Source organism: Anser anser (assembly GCF_964211835.1).
Source record: "Anser anser genome assembly, chromosome: Z".
In the NCBI taxonomy this organism is placed as follows: Eukaryota; Metazoa; Chordata; class Aves; order Anseriformes; family Anatidae; genus Anser; species Anser anser.
This window is the reverse complement of record NC_139723.1, coordinates 53,398,450-53,413,470: the sequence shown is the minus strand read 5'-3', so window position 1 is coordinate 53,413,470 and position 15,021 is coordinate 53,398,450. Positions and strand designations below refer to the sequence as shown.

The window sequence follows — 15,021 nt, the reverse complement described above, 5'->3', positions numbered from 1 at the left end:
ACAGAAAACACTAAAATGTAAGGGAAGACTGCCAACAGTGAAGTCACATTCTGGATCTAGTATCATACTTCCCCATTATCACAAAAATATTTGTAACAACACAGCTTTTAGCATCCCCCAGGACTCTAAAGGACTTCTTTCTCTTCAGCATGGTCTTCAGTAGGAAAAAAAGACATCACACAGTACTGAAGAAAACCTTCCTGTAAAGAACACAGTTTGCATTTTCCCTTTGACCCTTCTAACCCAAGAAACAGAAAAGAAAAAACTTTTGATACTGAAGAACTAGGAATACTACTATCTATCTTTCCTTCCTCCCTAAAAGAAAAATGCATCTACAGCAGAAGAAGGGGGGTTGCTGAAAATCTAAAGAGAAGAGGTGACACCATCAGTGTTTTTTTTCCCCAGCCATTACATATCCCTACTGGAATCAAAGTCTCTGAGGCAACAATGACCTGGAAGTCAATACTGAGCCCTCACCTAGCAATCTGTACAGACAAGACAGTATGTTCCTACAGAAACCCAGAGCCTTTTTGTAATCAGACCTTAAAAACAGAGCTACTTTCACAATTCTACCTTGAAACAGAATTCCATGAAAGTAGGTAAGAGAACATTTAAAATAAATTAATTTAAACCACAGTAACAATAATAATTATATATTTAGGATGATGATGCTTTATATAAAAGTTCACCCCAATTTATTTTCATTGTTCTTTCTCAGGAATGACAAAAGCATCATCCGCTGCCAAGAAAACCAGTCAAAACTATCCTACATCAACCCTCAAGACTACTCAATAATTAACTAATCCCTCTTTCAATGTATTTTCGAGATGTCCTCTTGTTCAAACATCATTTAAGACTCACCCATGTCAGTGTACTGCAAGTACTGAGACCTCCTGCCTCCCTGACTCTCCAAAAATCACACTATTTCTGCTCAGAGAAAGAACTACACAGACTGAGCAACCAAGTATAATCATACAGAAACTCTCTCTCAGCAGAATAGAATTTTAGAGTTACATGTCTTTATATTTCATTGGTTTTTACTATAACAATTATTCCAGCCACATTTTATGAACACAAATGGAATATAACAGCAAAGGTTCATTTCCTGAAAAGATTATAGGCCCTGTATTGATCAGGTAAGTTATAATGTCAAAGCATTTCTTTTTGCTTCGGCTTGACCAGCTAGGTCTAGAATCCGTGTCAGCACAGCCATGTAGACAGCAACTATTTAGTCATGAGAAGACTACTGTGTCTTATCTCACTATTTGCAAGATTGAATACTTCCTAAAGAATATAGACTTCCATATCTTCATGCTTTTAATGAAGATGCAAAATCATGAACATTCCAGACTGCACTTCGGAAAAAACAAAGCTAAAGAGGAACTAACGTGCTGTCTTATCTCACATAGACGATTTAATTATTATTTTCTTCTGTTCTAGTAGTAATTGTACTCCTCCTGCTGGACAAACAGAAGCAATAACCACAACCCATCTTTCTGACAGTACATCAATTAAAAGAGCCAAGAATAGTATATAAGACCTAAAGATGAAATATTTTCTCTCTGTTGAAATGGTTTCCTGCGTTAGCTTTAAAGCTAACAATTTTACCTTACATATTTATTTATTTATTTATTTTTACTTAAGCTTTAAAATTAAAAATGCAACTTTTCATTTGCGATGAAATGCTAACAAGCATACAGTGATATTTTTGTAATGAATTAATCAGTACTGCAATAAAATGATTACTTCACAGCAGCATTAAAAGCAGTTTTAATTCTATAGCTTCTGTATTGTGTACTATTTTATATTAAAAGAATAAAAATTGAGAGATAAAGGCACACAGCCAAAAAGATCACAAGTGCTTTTAATGAGCAGGAAGTAAGCTAATTCCAGATGGCTGTGTAGAAAAAAATTATCATTTTTTGAATCTGTGCTAAACACTAGCCCCTGTCAATTCAGAAAATATCCGCTTTTCATTAAAGCCAAAATTTCTCCAATGAAAAGCACTTCTGTGAAAGGTAGAATGTACCTTTCTACTGTCTCTGGAATTCTATGGTACTTCAAGCTTAATTAGTATTTGAAGATTGAAAGAACCTTGCAGGATGCTTGCCTAAAAGCCTAACCAATAGAAACCAAATTGTCTCACTGTTCATTTGATATCAAAAGAGACACTTTTGACAAATGATTCTGTGCCCTAAGCTATACGAGAAGAAATTATTAGCTAAACTTGAAAAAAAAAATCAGCCTAGTGGGGCTCTGATGTCATCTTCCAGGCAGAAGTATTAACTAGACCCCAAATTATTTTTAATTTTTTAAACTTCATTATGTGCCCCCAATCCTGCAGCTTAAAAACTGAGAAAGCCAAACACTATTAACAAAGGTCTGAAAAGATCAGACCTGCTTTGTCTACTAAGCTTTCTATATGTTTGTATGTCATATACTGTAACACTGATCCAGTTTTCCAAAAGCCAGTGTCATTTGAAGTGTCCATAAATGCAAATTGATCAATACAAAACCAACACAACTAAAACAAAACAGAAGTACTTTTTTTTTTTTCCATGAATCTGTGTAAATTTAGGTAGACGAATGTTGGAACCATATCCATTATTCACGTACCTCCAGCAACCTCAGTTAAAACAATTACCCCGAAGCACTCACTTTCCTAATCTCTACTTCCCCTAAAGGGTAGATATTAAAAAATAACAGTAGGCCTGTCTCCTAAAGACTTGAAATTAGACCCATTTTAAGCTATCAAGAACAAACTTTAATACGTATTCATGTGCAAAACTATTGTTACCATACAAAGTTTGCAAACTGACTGAAGTATGATTTCCCATTTCCTTTCCTACATACACCACAGTCTCCAAGCAAAAAATTTGGTTCCCTTACATTGTACTTTTAAACAACAATGCTAACAGACAACTTGTGTTCACTATCTAAAGACGGTGTAATTACTTAAAGCAAGTTACACCATTCACAGGACTCAATAAAAATGAAATATTCTATCGTGAAATCACCCTATTAGAGAAGCACTGTCTATGCCATACAAAAACCTTATCTTTGGAAAATGACACACTTTCTATAAGCATTGGAATGCCCTATCCAGATTCACAAAGTCATTAAGTGTTCTTTGCACTTGAAACTTGCAATCTCTGTACATGGGAAGACAGCAGACAGTTTATGATGATCCTATCCAGAACTGTACTAGGGTAACAAATTTACTAGTTAACAAATAGCTAGTATACAAACTGCAAAGTATTTTGCAAAGCTACTGAAACTAAAAGCAACGGTTTTTACACTTAGTCACCTCTCAAAAATGTTAAGATTCCAAAAACCCAACACATATTGACACAAAATTTTACACAGGTGACAGATTTGAATCAGTAATCTAGAAAGATTGCAATTTCACATCCCTGTCAAGTTCCCTTCAGCTAAAATAAATCAAATTGGCTTCCTCAAATCTTTCAATGCATGTATAACAACATAAACACAAAAAGCCCATTTCCAGACAACAAACTGGAAATGAAGTGAGAAATTCTTGTTCATTTTAACACAAAAAGTTATACTGTTTTTGTCTGTGGTAGAATTAATTTTCTTCATGACAGCTCATGTAGTGCTATGTTTTGGATTTGTGACCAAAACAGTGTTGATAACCGATATTTTATCTGTTGCTGAACAGTGCTTACACAGAGTCAAGGCCTTTTCTGTGCCTCACACTGCTCTGCCAGCAAGTACGCTGGACGTTCACAAGAAGATGGGAGGGGAGACAGCCAAAACAGCTGGCATCAACTGACCAAAGGGATAATACATACCATATCGTGTTGTGTTTAGCAATAAAAACTGAGTAAAATAAGGAAGAGGAAGGGATGTTTGGAGCAATGATATTTGTCCTCCCAAGTTACCTTTACATGTGCTAGAGCCCCGTTCCCTGGGAAAGACTAAACATCTGTCTGCCGATAGGAAGTAGTGAATGAATTCCTTATTTTGCTTTGCTTGCCCATGCAGCTTTTGCTTTACCTTTTAAACTGTCTTAATTTCAGTCCATGAGTTTTTACACTTTTACCTTCTGATTCTCTTCCCTTTTGCACTGGGCAGAAGCGAGCAAGCAGCTGTGTAGAGCTTAGCTGCCTACTGAATTAACCCACAACAAGAAGTTTGCCTCAGTTGATTGGGAAATGTCTGTATCTATGGAAAGATGATCCAAGAAGCCAGCAAATTATTCTGTTTCCCATGTTTCTAGCGTCCTCTAAACCGTATAAATGGAAATTTCACATAGATGAAAAAATTAAAATAGGAAATTCCATCAGAATGAAGATGTTCTCTTTTCAGAGAATTACAAAAAAAATTCTATTTTGGTAAATTCATTGCAATACAAAGTTGATATCTATGAATTTCAGATTAACACTTTTTTCAGTTCTAAATGATCCAAGAAGTACATTCTTCGTACATTTTTCAGCTCTACTTCAATACACCATATTCACATATGCTTCTTTGGAAACATCACATCTACTGCAGACTGACAAGGGAGCAAATAGGAGGCTTGGATGGCTATGTCCCATTCCCTTACAGAAGTAGAAATTTTCAGGACTTTTAGCACTCTTATTTTACGTCATTTGGGATTACAAAATAAGATAAGAAACTTAAGTTGTTCAACAAAATGGAATACGGTACCTGCCTTACTCGTATCCTGGAACTAGTCTCCAGCACACTTGAAAATGGGTGTGATGTCACCAGCAGAAAGAGTGCTGGAGTGTCACCTCAACAGGGAAAGATTAAAAAAAAAAAAAAAGCAATACTCTAGTACTTTAAAAAAATCTCAATAACAATTAGTGTACATTACAAATTTCTGGAATGGTTGTGGTCTTTTCACACCTGGAAAGTTAGTTACCTAATTTTGAACGTTTTAAAATTGTATTTTACCTTTTCCTATTTAGTGTGATTGTATTTGCACAATCTGGGACAAATATAAAGTTCATTTCAGATTTCAGGAAGAAGTTTTTATGTTTCTTTATGAGCAAGATCTCCTAACTTTTTTCTTCCCCCAGAACAAAGAGTATCAGCTTTGCTATTCCAGTACTTTCAATGACTCAGCAACTTCCAAGGCAACTTCTTGAATATTCTGAATCTTACAGAATACAGGTAACAGACATAAATAAACACCAGATACAGAGATTTTACAACTTCAATTCCACAACTGAGGAACATGAAGAACACCTTTTTATCCTATTCCAATGCACAAATTCACCTCTTCTGCATTTTGCTGAAGACGAGACCTTGAAATACCATACTGGCATACAGTCCAAATAACATAAACCGAACTTAATTATTCCTTGACCCACATGACCTTTTCAAAAGAACACAAAATATTGCTTTAAAATCAATGTACATTTTTATCCTTCTAGAACAGTCTTATGTTCTCATCTTTTTCTGGCAATTTTATCATTTTCAAGTAGGGACTTAAGACAGAAAAAACACACACTGAATAAATTTACTTTGGAGAAAGACAAAAGAAAATTCAATATAACTAAAGTAGTTAGCTTGCTTCTTCCCACTATTCACTGATCACTTCTAAATGAATTCAGCTGGTTTTGTACTCCTTTCCCTAATGTATTTTTAAAACTTAAAAATCATACTCCATTTTAGAATATTTTGTTACTTACCATAAATCAGTTTCTCCACTTAACATACATGTGCATGAACTCTCTTTCCTCTTGACAAGTGGGCAAGCAGAAATGTTTAGTAACTAAATACCACTGTAAATTATATTGCAGTACTAGCTATTAGTTCATTTCACATAGAAAACAAGATTCTTACCCAGTTATCTTTTTTCAGAGGCAAAAAGTAGTAGTAATGGCAGAAATCAAGTATCAGAGTATATGAACTAAGAATTTGAGTGTAGAAGCACAGCTGTAAAAAGAGCCAATGATTGTCTTCACCAACACAATTATTAATCCTGCAAAGAAACAAAGTAAATATAAAGACTGAAATATAAAGGTTGTTAACACTGTAGTTATGATATAAACAGAGGAGAGAACAACCATTTCTATGTAAGAGAATGTATGACTATTTACGGGCCAAGTACTGACTAACCACTCCCTTCTTAATCAAAGCGGTGGTCTCTGCATTGGAGATGGCAGTTACTGTAAGGAAGGGTATTCCTACACAATCGCTTAAAGCCTAGGTTGTATTACTGAAAATACTGCTTAGAACAGGAGACTTATTTCTCCTTACCTTCCTACAGCAGAGATATGTCTACATAATAATACTCAAGTTAAAACTTGGCTCTTAAAAGTCTGCAAAATCTCACATTAATATCATCAGTCATTAATATCATCATAATATACTCAATAATGACATTTCCAGTCATTACATTTCATTCGTTGTGAGCTACATAGCCCAAGAACTGGAAATGTAAATGAATAGTTTGAAATAAACGTGATCACAGGGTACTCCAATGATAAATAAACATGACTTAGGAAGGAATGCAAGACACTGGAGGCAGAAAACAAGCATCTCTATTCAGAAAGTCTTTCTGCAGTACTTTCAACATAAAGGAGTAAAGTAATCACAAGGAATCTCGAAACACTAACTTGAAAATCCAAAACGTAGGTCTAGTCTGCTTCACAGAAGTTACACTGATGCATGAAATTTGTTCAGAGGTACAATTTCGTGCTAGTGTGGTAGCTCTAGCACAAGCACTGGCACAGACATCAGTACCACACTAAGCGATAATGACAAAAGCGTTATACTGGCACTATTTTCTGAATTGGCAATAGACAAAAAAGGTAGCTTGAAAAAGGGCTAAATCAACAAAGGAGGATCCTGACCTTAATCCTATCCTCTGCAGTTCATCATTGCTGCCTTGCTGGAAATTATACCACAGAACCACTGAGAGAAATGTTAATTTTAATTTTATGCAATAAACAATCAGAGTTATACAGAGAATCATGGCCAGATTAGTTATTTTGACTGAAACTAGTTAAGGAACACTACAAGAAGAAATCTCACTTTCACACAGAAGTGAAGTCATGACAAACGGGCTTTGGTATACAGCAATAACATTTTCTACCCAGCACAGCCATTCACTAAACTAAAAACCAAAAATTGTCTAAAAATGATGAATTATTCTCATTATTACAGACCGTATCCCCTCATTTGTTGAAATTGTAATCTTTTATTTCAATCCAAGAAATATAAATAGTTTTATTTCCTACAGAAAATATTTTTTCCAGCACCAAAAACTAAATTGCAACAAATAAATTCATATGCAATGTACAAATTAATTATATTAATATCAGTTTTAAGGACTAAAAATCGCAATTCTTTAAATAAAATAAGTGAACTTTACAAAACTATATGGTACATAACAATTAGTTAATGATTACATGCTACACTGCAACAGTTCTTTTTGTCGGTTTTACTTGTAGACATAAGAAAGTCTCAAAGCTATTCTTACCTTGCTCTAAATGCATAAATAAAAAAGCATTATTGGGAAAGAAAGATAACAAATAAACAATAGTCAAGACCATGAACTTTGAAATGATACACTAAACCAAGGGTAGATTGCTAGAATAAATAAATGCCCTAGTCTTACCACGGACAATGGTGATCCATCCTCCTCACACAATGTCCACAACGACTACAATGATGTGAACGCTTTGGTCTCATCATATTGCATTTGTTACATAATTCCCAAAATTCTCGTTCTGTGGCAAAATGTAAAGATAGCTTAGAAAGACTTAAACTCAGTACAGCATGTTTATGTCAAACGTATCTGAGTGATTCAGAGAAATATTTTTTTACTATGACATGAGTAGGATGAGCAGCATATAAGAAACATTTTTCCCCCCACACTATCACCTTAATTAAAGTGAAATGTTACTGTAGCAATTTTACAGTTCTGTGCCAATTCCCTTCACCGAAATCTTTCTCCTATATATTTCTTATCAGTAATTGTTATAGCACAAAAGCTGTCACACAAACAAGGAAGAGCATTATTCTATTTTCTTACACATCTATTCTGAAAAAAAACCCACAAACCCACCTGCTAAATAGAAACATCACACACTCTCCCTACCATTCCAAAATCTTGAAGAAAGACTAGTACTTATATTTGTCAAATATAGCCAACTAAAATAAAATACACAACAAAGGCTTCTGAAGCACCTTCCACCCCAAAGCATTTTAAGACATACATCTCAACATGAAATTTTATACAAAAGACAACTAAAAAACAGATAAAAGATAGGATTTTATTTAAAAATACACACTAGTTTTGAATGCCCAACATGAGATTCTTAAAGCTCACTTGACTAGCTGAAACTAACAGGAGCTACTATTTCTTAGCTTAATTGTTATTTATCTCAAAGTGGGTCACTGAAATTAGAGGAAGCCTTTGAAAAAAAGAATTCTAGTGATATACTCAGAAAGTTCATATTCATATGAGAAACAAATGACACCAACACTGTAATAATTGGGCTGCAAGACTGAGTTGTAAATATTTTGACTGGCTGTTTCTACCTAAGTAGAACCTTTTTTGATGCAGAGAAATTTCTTAAATCCCAGGGAAAAAAAAATAAGCTTAGTTTTTACAGTAGAGCATTCTGAAATTTTGTATGATAATACATTCTCACAACATAAAGAAAATAAATTTAGCATTTTCTGAGCCACCTGCTGGCAGCTCTAATCTTGTCTCTCTTGCTGACAAATAACATTTGGACACTGGAAGTACAGAAGCCCAATATCTGAGATCATTAAACTAGTAATAATGCCATATGGAAATTGTTTTACAATCTGTTCCCATAAATCCAGTGTCACAAAGGTGTCACTCCCTAATAGGGTAGCTAACAGCAGAGTTCAGAAACACCTCAACCTCATTTTTGAATGCAATTTATACCATACAAAAATACATCTTGTTGTCAACCCACAGAATACCAGGGAACCGAATTGCTGCTTTAGAAAGGACAAACTTCTGATATGCATTAAATATGATTTGACACACATCAGATCATAACAACATTATCACAGTCAAGCCTAGGTGTCCCATTTTCAGAAGTACCTACAAAGTATCATTTCTGTATATGAATGAAACATGAGGATAAAAGGATGGAGGGCATTCAAACATGTCCTAAAAGATAAAGAAACATTTCTGCACAAAGAGTTGTTTGTACTGGTCCTGGTATTTTGCTGGGAAATGGATAAATATATTCAGTCATAAATGTAAATGTCTGTAACTGTATTAAGCACCTTCATTCTCCACTTCAGACTGCAGATTCCACGTTGCTATTCCTGCAACAAGAGGTCTGACTCTTGTCTGACTCCAGTCTGAGCCATCTTTCCTTTTACTTGATCAAAGGCTTAGTTAACAGGAACATAAAGAACACTGCTAGGAGATTTTCCATGATCACTGTTTCACATCTTTATTCCAAAGAAGATTCCTACTATCCTTCCTACTATCTCCTGTGTAGTTTGTGTGCATCGTAACATTAGTTCTGGGACTAAACAGATCATGTTTCCAAAAAGATCACGACAGATTCTCACTACCATGAGGAAGGGAAGTGTTACTCCTAGCATGCATCAAGTTGCAAGACAAGATTGAAATATTCAGCCATCACTGTATTTGATACACTTTCTACATTCAAAGACTATTTTCTGTTCATGTGGCAAAGCTCATGTTGTTTAACAGTCCTACTCCATTATAAACTGCATTATACATGCATTATGCGTTATACAAGCACCTTAACAGCATCAAATGCTTCATTAAAATACTGTTTTCTCCATGGCAGGTTTATGAAGGTTTCAAATTCCCTCCCATTTCTGGTGCATCAGACATCATACAGCAATTGTGGAATACATTCACAAGTACAGAAGGAATTCTCACATTTTAAGTCACTACTGGATATCAATGCAATGTAACCAGTGTGACAGTCCATACAAACATAATTCACTGCAACAAAATGTGTAAAAAAAAAAAAAGTAAAATCCAGCATACTTGTACCTTCTACAACCTTCAGCATCTCATAAATTCACTTAGAGAAAACAGCAGTAAAAATGACTGAGCATCTCCAAAAAATCATACTAAATATTATCATTAGAAGTATATGCAGTAAGTTTGAAAGCACAGAATGCAAAATTCTCCCCATCAAAAGATTTCCTATCATAAGTTCCTGCATAACTAAACATCTGAAGGAGTACAAATTTTTAAAAAGAAGTTTTGAGTCTGCACAGCAGAAAGTGCTAGAAATGTAAAGGTTAGAAAAGTGAGTTATACTGAATTTCATTTCAGAAACAATATAGTCTTCAACAGAGACTGCTTGTGGTTTCAATTAAATCTTACAAAATCAAATTGATTTCCAATTATTCTGAGGACATTAAAGTAAGTTTTATTCAGCTATATAGAAACAACTTAATGTACCTGTAATTGGAATCTTTGGGTTTTCAGGTAGTTTTCCTGGATCAGCTACAGAGGCTCTTACTAATGAAGCTATACAAAACAATGAACACAAGTAATAACCTGAAAAAAAACAAGCGATCATTTGTTACTGTTTTTTGGGGAGAAAATCAGGAGGGTTAACACATCAGACTTAAATTACTTCAAGCATATTAAAATTTCAAAAGAGCAGGTAAATGTGAAAAAATAAAATATTTTTTTTTCTCATTACAGTCAACAGTATTTTACATATGCTAACAACTATTTGTACTTATTATGCATAAATATTCAATATCCTCTATGCAAAAATACATTAAAACAATAGTAATCACTTAAGTGTATAAAACGCCCCCAAAAAAATTAAAAACCACTTCAGAACCTTTGTGCAGGCAACCCATGACAGTCTTTAATTATATAAAGTAAAGATAATTGCTTTTCCACTATCCAGAAGGCAAAATGAACCACAGAATCATAGAATGGTCTGGGTTGGAAAGGATCTTCAAGATCATCTAATTGCAGCCCCCCACACACACACAGACACCACAGGCAGGGACACCTTCCACTAGACCAGGTTGCTCATTTAAAAAATAGGTGTGATTTATTTAGCTTTTAAATGAAAAAAAAAGAAAATAATCAAAAGACATTATGGTCATGGTCACAGTCATCCAGAGAGGTTCCAGATGACGGGAGACTTGCTAATGTGATGCCCATCTATAAGAAGGGTCATAAGGAGGACCAAGGGAACTACAGGCCTCTGAGCCTGACCTCGGTGCCACGAGAGGTGATGCAACACGTCATCTTGAATGCAGTCACGCAGCATATGCACGGGATCGGGCCCAGTCAGCATGGGTTCATGAAAGGCAAGTCTTGCCTGACCAACCTCATCTTCTTCTATCACCAGGTGATCTACCTGGTGGATGAGGGAAAGGCTGCTACCGTAGTCTACCTAGATTTCAGCAAGGCCTTTGACACGGTCTCCCACAGTATTCTCCTGGAGAAGCTGGCAGCCCATGGCTTGGACAGAGACGCTCTTTACTGGGTTAAAAACTGGCTGGATGGCCAGGCCCAGAGAGTGGTGGTGAATGGAGTGAAATCCAGCTGGTGACCAGTCACCAGTAGTGTTCCCCAGGGGTCAGTGTTGGGGCCCATCCTCTTTAATATCTTTATTGATGACTTGGATGAGGGAATTGAGTGCTCCCTCAGGAAGTTTGCAGACAACACCAAGCTGGGGGGAAGTGTCGATCTGCTGGAGGGTGGGAAGGCTCTGCAGAGGGACCTGGACAGGTTGGGTCGATGGGCAGAGGCCAACAGGATGAGGTTCAACATGGCTAAGTGCCAGGACCTGCACTTTGGCCGCAACAGCCCCATGCAGCACTACAGGCTTGGGGCAGAGTGGCTGGAAAGCTGTGCACAGGAAAGGTTGGACATGGTGATTAGGAACCACGGTTTAGTGGGTGATATTGGTAGTAGGGAGATGGTTGGACCAGGTGATCTTGAAGGTCTTTTCCAACCTTTGTGACTCTATGATTATACCAGTATGTACAAGGTTCATCAAATTATATATCCATTCAGTGAATCCCCATCAATTGGGTTTACAAATATATCAGGTCTCAAAATTTAGGGACAGCTGTAAACCCTCAACTTTTTAACAAGTCAGCAGCATAACACTTCACAGATGCATTAAGATCATGAATTTGCTCTGTGCTGTTCATCAGTGCTTCACAGAACCAGTGTGAAACCCAAAAGGAAATTGTATCCTGTCAGACTTACTTGACCAGTGGGTTTTATAAACACAAGAGCTGCAATTTTGCACCATCTGTGTGCAACCCCAGGTAGCCCACTACTTGACTTTTCACTGGCTAGCCACAGATAACCAGGAAAAGAAATTAAAGAGCTGGCAAGTATAAAGGAATTCTTTGTCTTGCTTTCCAGCTATTAGGAAACAGCACATTTCCTCAGCTTCCTTCATAAACCCCAACAGATTTGCCATTATTATGGTGGACCTATCCTCTAATCCATCCTCCATGAATGCTGGACATACAAGAATAGCAAGACTTGGGGATCAAAAGTTTTATTTCAAGCATTGATGCGAGAAACAGCATGCACTTACAAGTCTCTGCCCATTTAAAAAAAAAAAAAAAAACACAAAAAACTTTCCACAATTGTAAAGACAGCTCAGCCTCATCCTGGCAAAGATTCAAAGCTTACTGAACTTTCCGTCCTCAATTTCCTATGTTTTGATTGTAAGAAGCACTTAATGACATATTAAAAGAAAAACCAAATTGTACCATGCAGTAGCACTACCACCCTTTCTATTAAAGAAACAGTTACATTCAGAGATTAGAATGATTAGTTCAAAATTATACCAAGCTTTGCTGTAGCTTTCCGATCTACCAAAATCTTCATCTTGCTTTTACAAGATATTGCAAAAAAACATAAAGCCATTTCAAAAGAAAAGTTAAATTCTGAGGTATATACAGCACATTTTCACACTTGTTTTAACATGTGATTTTGTTCCACCCAACAAAATAAAATATCCCCACCTATGAAACATTACAAATAAAGCAATGACACAGGTACACAGTCATTAGGACATTTACTATGACAGAACTGGTCACACAACAAAGAAAATAAATAAGAACACACAACACCAAACCAACAAAAACAAATCACCATCTGAACAGATCTTACTACTATTCAACACATTAACATTTAGGAAGCTATATGTTAATTATACTGTAGGGACAATCCAAGTCTTGAAACACGTATCTTAATTTTCTCAGCTTTGGTCTCCAGTAGAAAAGTGCTAGTTATTCAGAGGTGTGTAAGGTAACTGTTTTACACTACATCAAAAAAGTAGATATTCCAGCACTGAATTAGAAATTACTCAGTCTTCTCATTCAGTTACAGATATATTTTTGGTGCTATACAGTCTACAATATTAAGTACTCCCTAAAATTGAAAAGGGAAAGAAAAGGTAGTGGTTAACACTGTTTTGATAGCAGCAGCAGGATGACACCTTGAACTTATTTATGTCAAGAAGTTCCTCCACTGCCTTATCAAATACACGCCAGCCATTCTATACCTCAAAGCCTCCATGTGAGAGGACATTCCCAATGGTCCGTTTTCACCAAAAAGCTGGCTCCTGTTATAATAGAAGCTTTTTCCTCAACAGATCCTATTAGCATAATTCATATTAGCTGACTTATCAGGGGTATGTGACAAAGCTAACAAAAAGCAGTTATTCAACCAACAGAACTACCACCCTAACTTCTGACAAACACTAAGGGCTATATGAGTCTTAACTTCTATCAACTTCTCATAATTACACTCGTAGTTAATCTAGTAAAAAAGTTCTAGCTACAGGACTTTAAAGCTGTGTTAATGCTTCTCCCCACTTTCCACACAAATGAGTTTTACCATAACACCTTTGAAAGGAGCGTCTCAACTTCTGATAGCACAGAAGTATAAAATGTGTCCCTGTGCTTTTATCCTTCGTATTCCGCCCTGTTAACTGTTGTCCAAAGATACTATTTTTACTAGTAGAATAAAGGACTAAGTTACTTTAAAAAGGACTTACACAGAATTGCCACAGCTGAAATATGTCCCTCTTCATAGTGAGGAAAAAGGATGACTTTTGGAATGAAGATTGTATTGTACAGCCAAACAAAGATAATCAGGCCCATGCAGCACCAACCCTGAGGGTCAACCACAAAGTGAATTCGAAGTCCCATTGAACACAAACATGTAACAATCTGTCACACTCAAGAAGAAAAGATGATCCTAGAAAGATAATAAAAAACAAAAACAAAAACAGATGTACATGAAACTAGCATTGTTCAACCTACAGGGGTCCATACACATTCAAACGGGAAAAAAAAAGTCAGTTTATGATTTAAGGAATTAAATCAAAATTTAAAAATTTTTCACATACACTGTTCATGTAGAGGGAACAGAAGTACCTTATGATTTTATTAACTAGCTATATTTCACTAAAAAGCAACATTTATCATCAAGATGCAAGTAAAAAGAACACTGGAAAAAACAACAAGTAATAGAAAAAGCAAGCAACTAAGGTCAGACAGCTGGCAGTGGCAAATGAGACTAACATTTACAGAAGTCTCCCATCAAAATAAAAAGGCTGCGATGAAATACATGGAATAATTTATCTTATACAAGGATTTGTCCCACCCACCTACTGTATTCTCCCAGCTACATATTAAGACAATTTTTTTTAAAGCTCGTATGCTAAAATTTTCACAGGCTCGCCTACGATTTTGTTGTTTTTCACTGCTAAATATTCTCCTTTGTGCCATTTAGAGCAAACCAACATATAAAGGAAGCACAATACCCTAACATTTTTCACGTAGATTTTTAAGAGGTATAACAAAATGTTTTCTCACTATTAATCAAACTTAAAATATCAAGGTTTACATTCTGACAGTTTAACGTGCTGGGTTTTTCGTTTGGTTGGTTAGTTGTTTTTTTATTAATTTTAGACTCAAGAAAACCCATGAATATTAACTTCAGAGCACAACGGTTTGGTGTTTTTTTGCTCTTTCCCAGCACTATATGTTGTAAGCACTACTCAC

The 15,021-nt window shown here is 35.7% G+C and overlaps 1 protein-coding gene across 7 annotated transcripts in view; it reads right to left on the bottom strand.

Moving 5' to 3' along the window:
* The window catches only part of ZDHHC21 (zDHHC palmitoyltransferase 21), a 42,749-nt gene that overhangs the window by 21,638 nt on the left and 6,090 nt on the right, over positions 1-15,021 (bottom strand). For all 7 annotated transcript variants that reach the window (XR_014576458.1, XM_083816377.1, XM_083816379.1 and 4 more), the window contains 4 exons: positions 14,010-14,212; positions 10,415-10,513; positions 7,595-7,706; positions 5,815-5,953 (listed from right to left, as the gene is read on the bottom strand). Coding sequence is in view for 6 of the 7 variants with exons in the window: in XM_083816377.1 (XP_083672503.1) it covers positions 5,815-5,953; positions 7,595-7,706; positions 10,415-10,513; positions 14,010-14,163 (504 nt within the window). In the remaining variant the exon portion in view is untranslated. The remainder of the gene's footprint in view (positions 1-5,814; positions 5,954-7,594; positions 7,707-10,414; positions 10,514-14,009; positions 14,213-15,021) is intronic.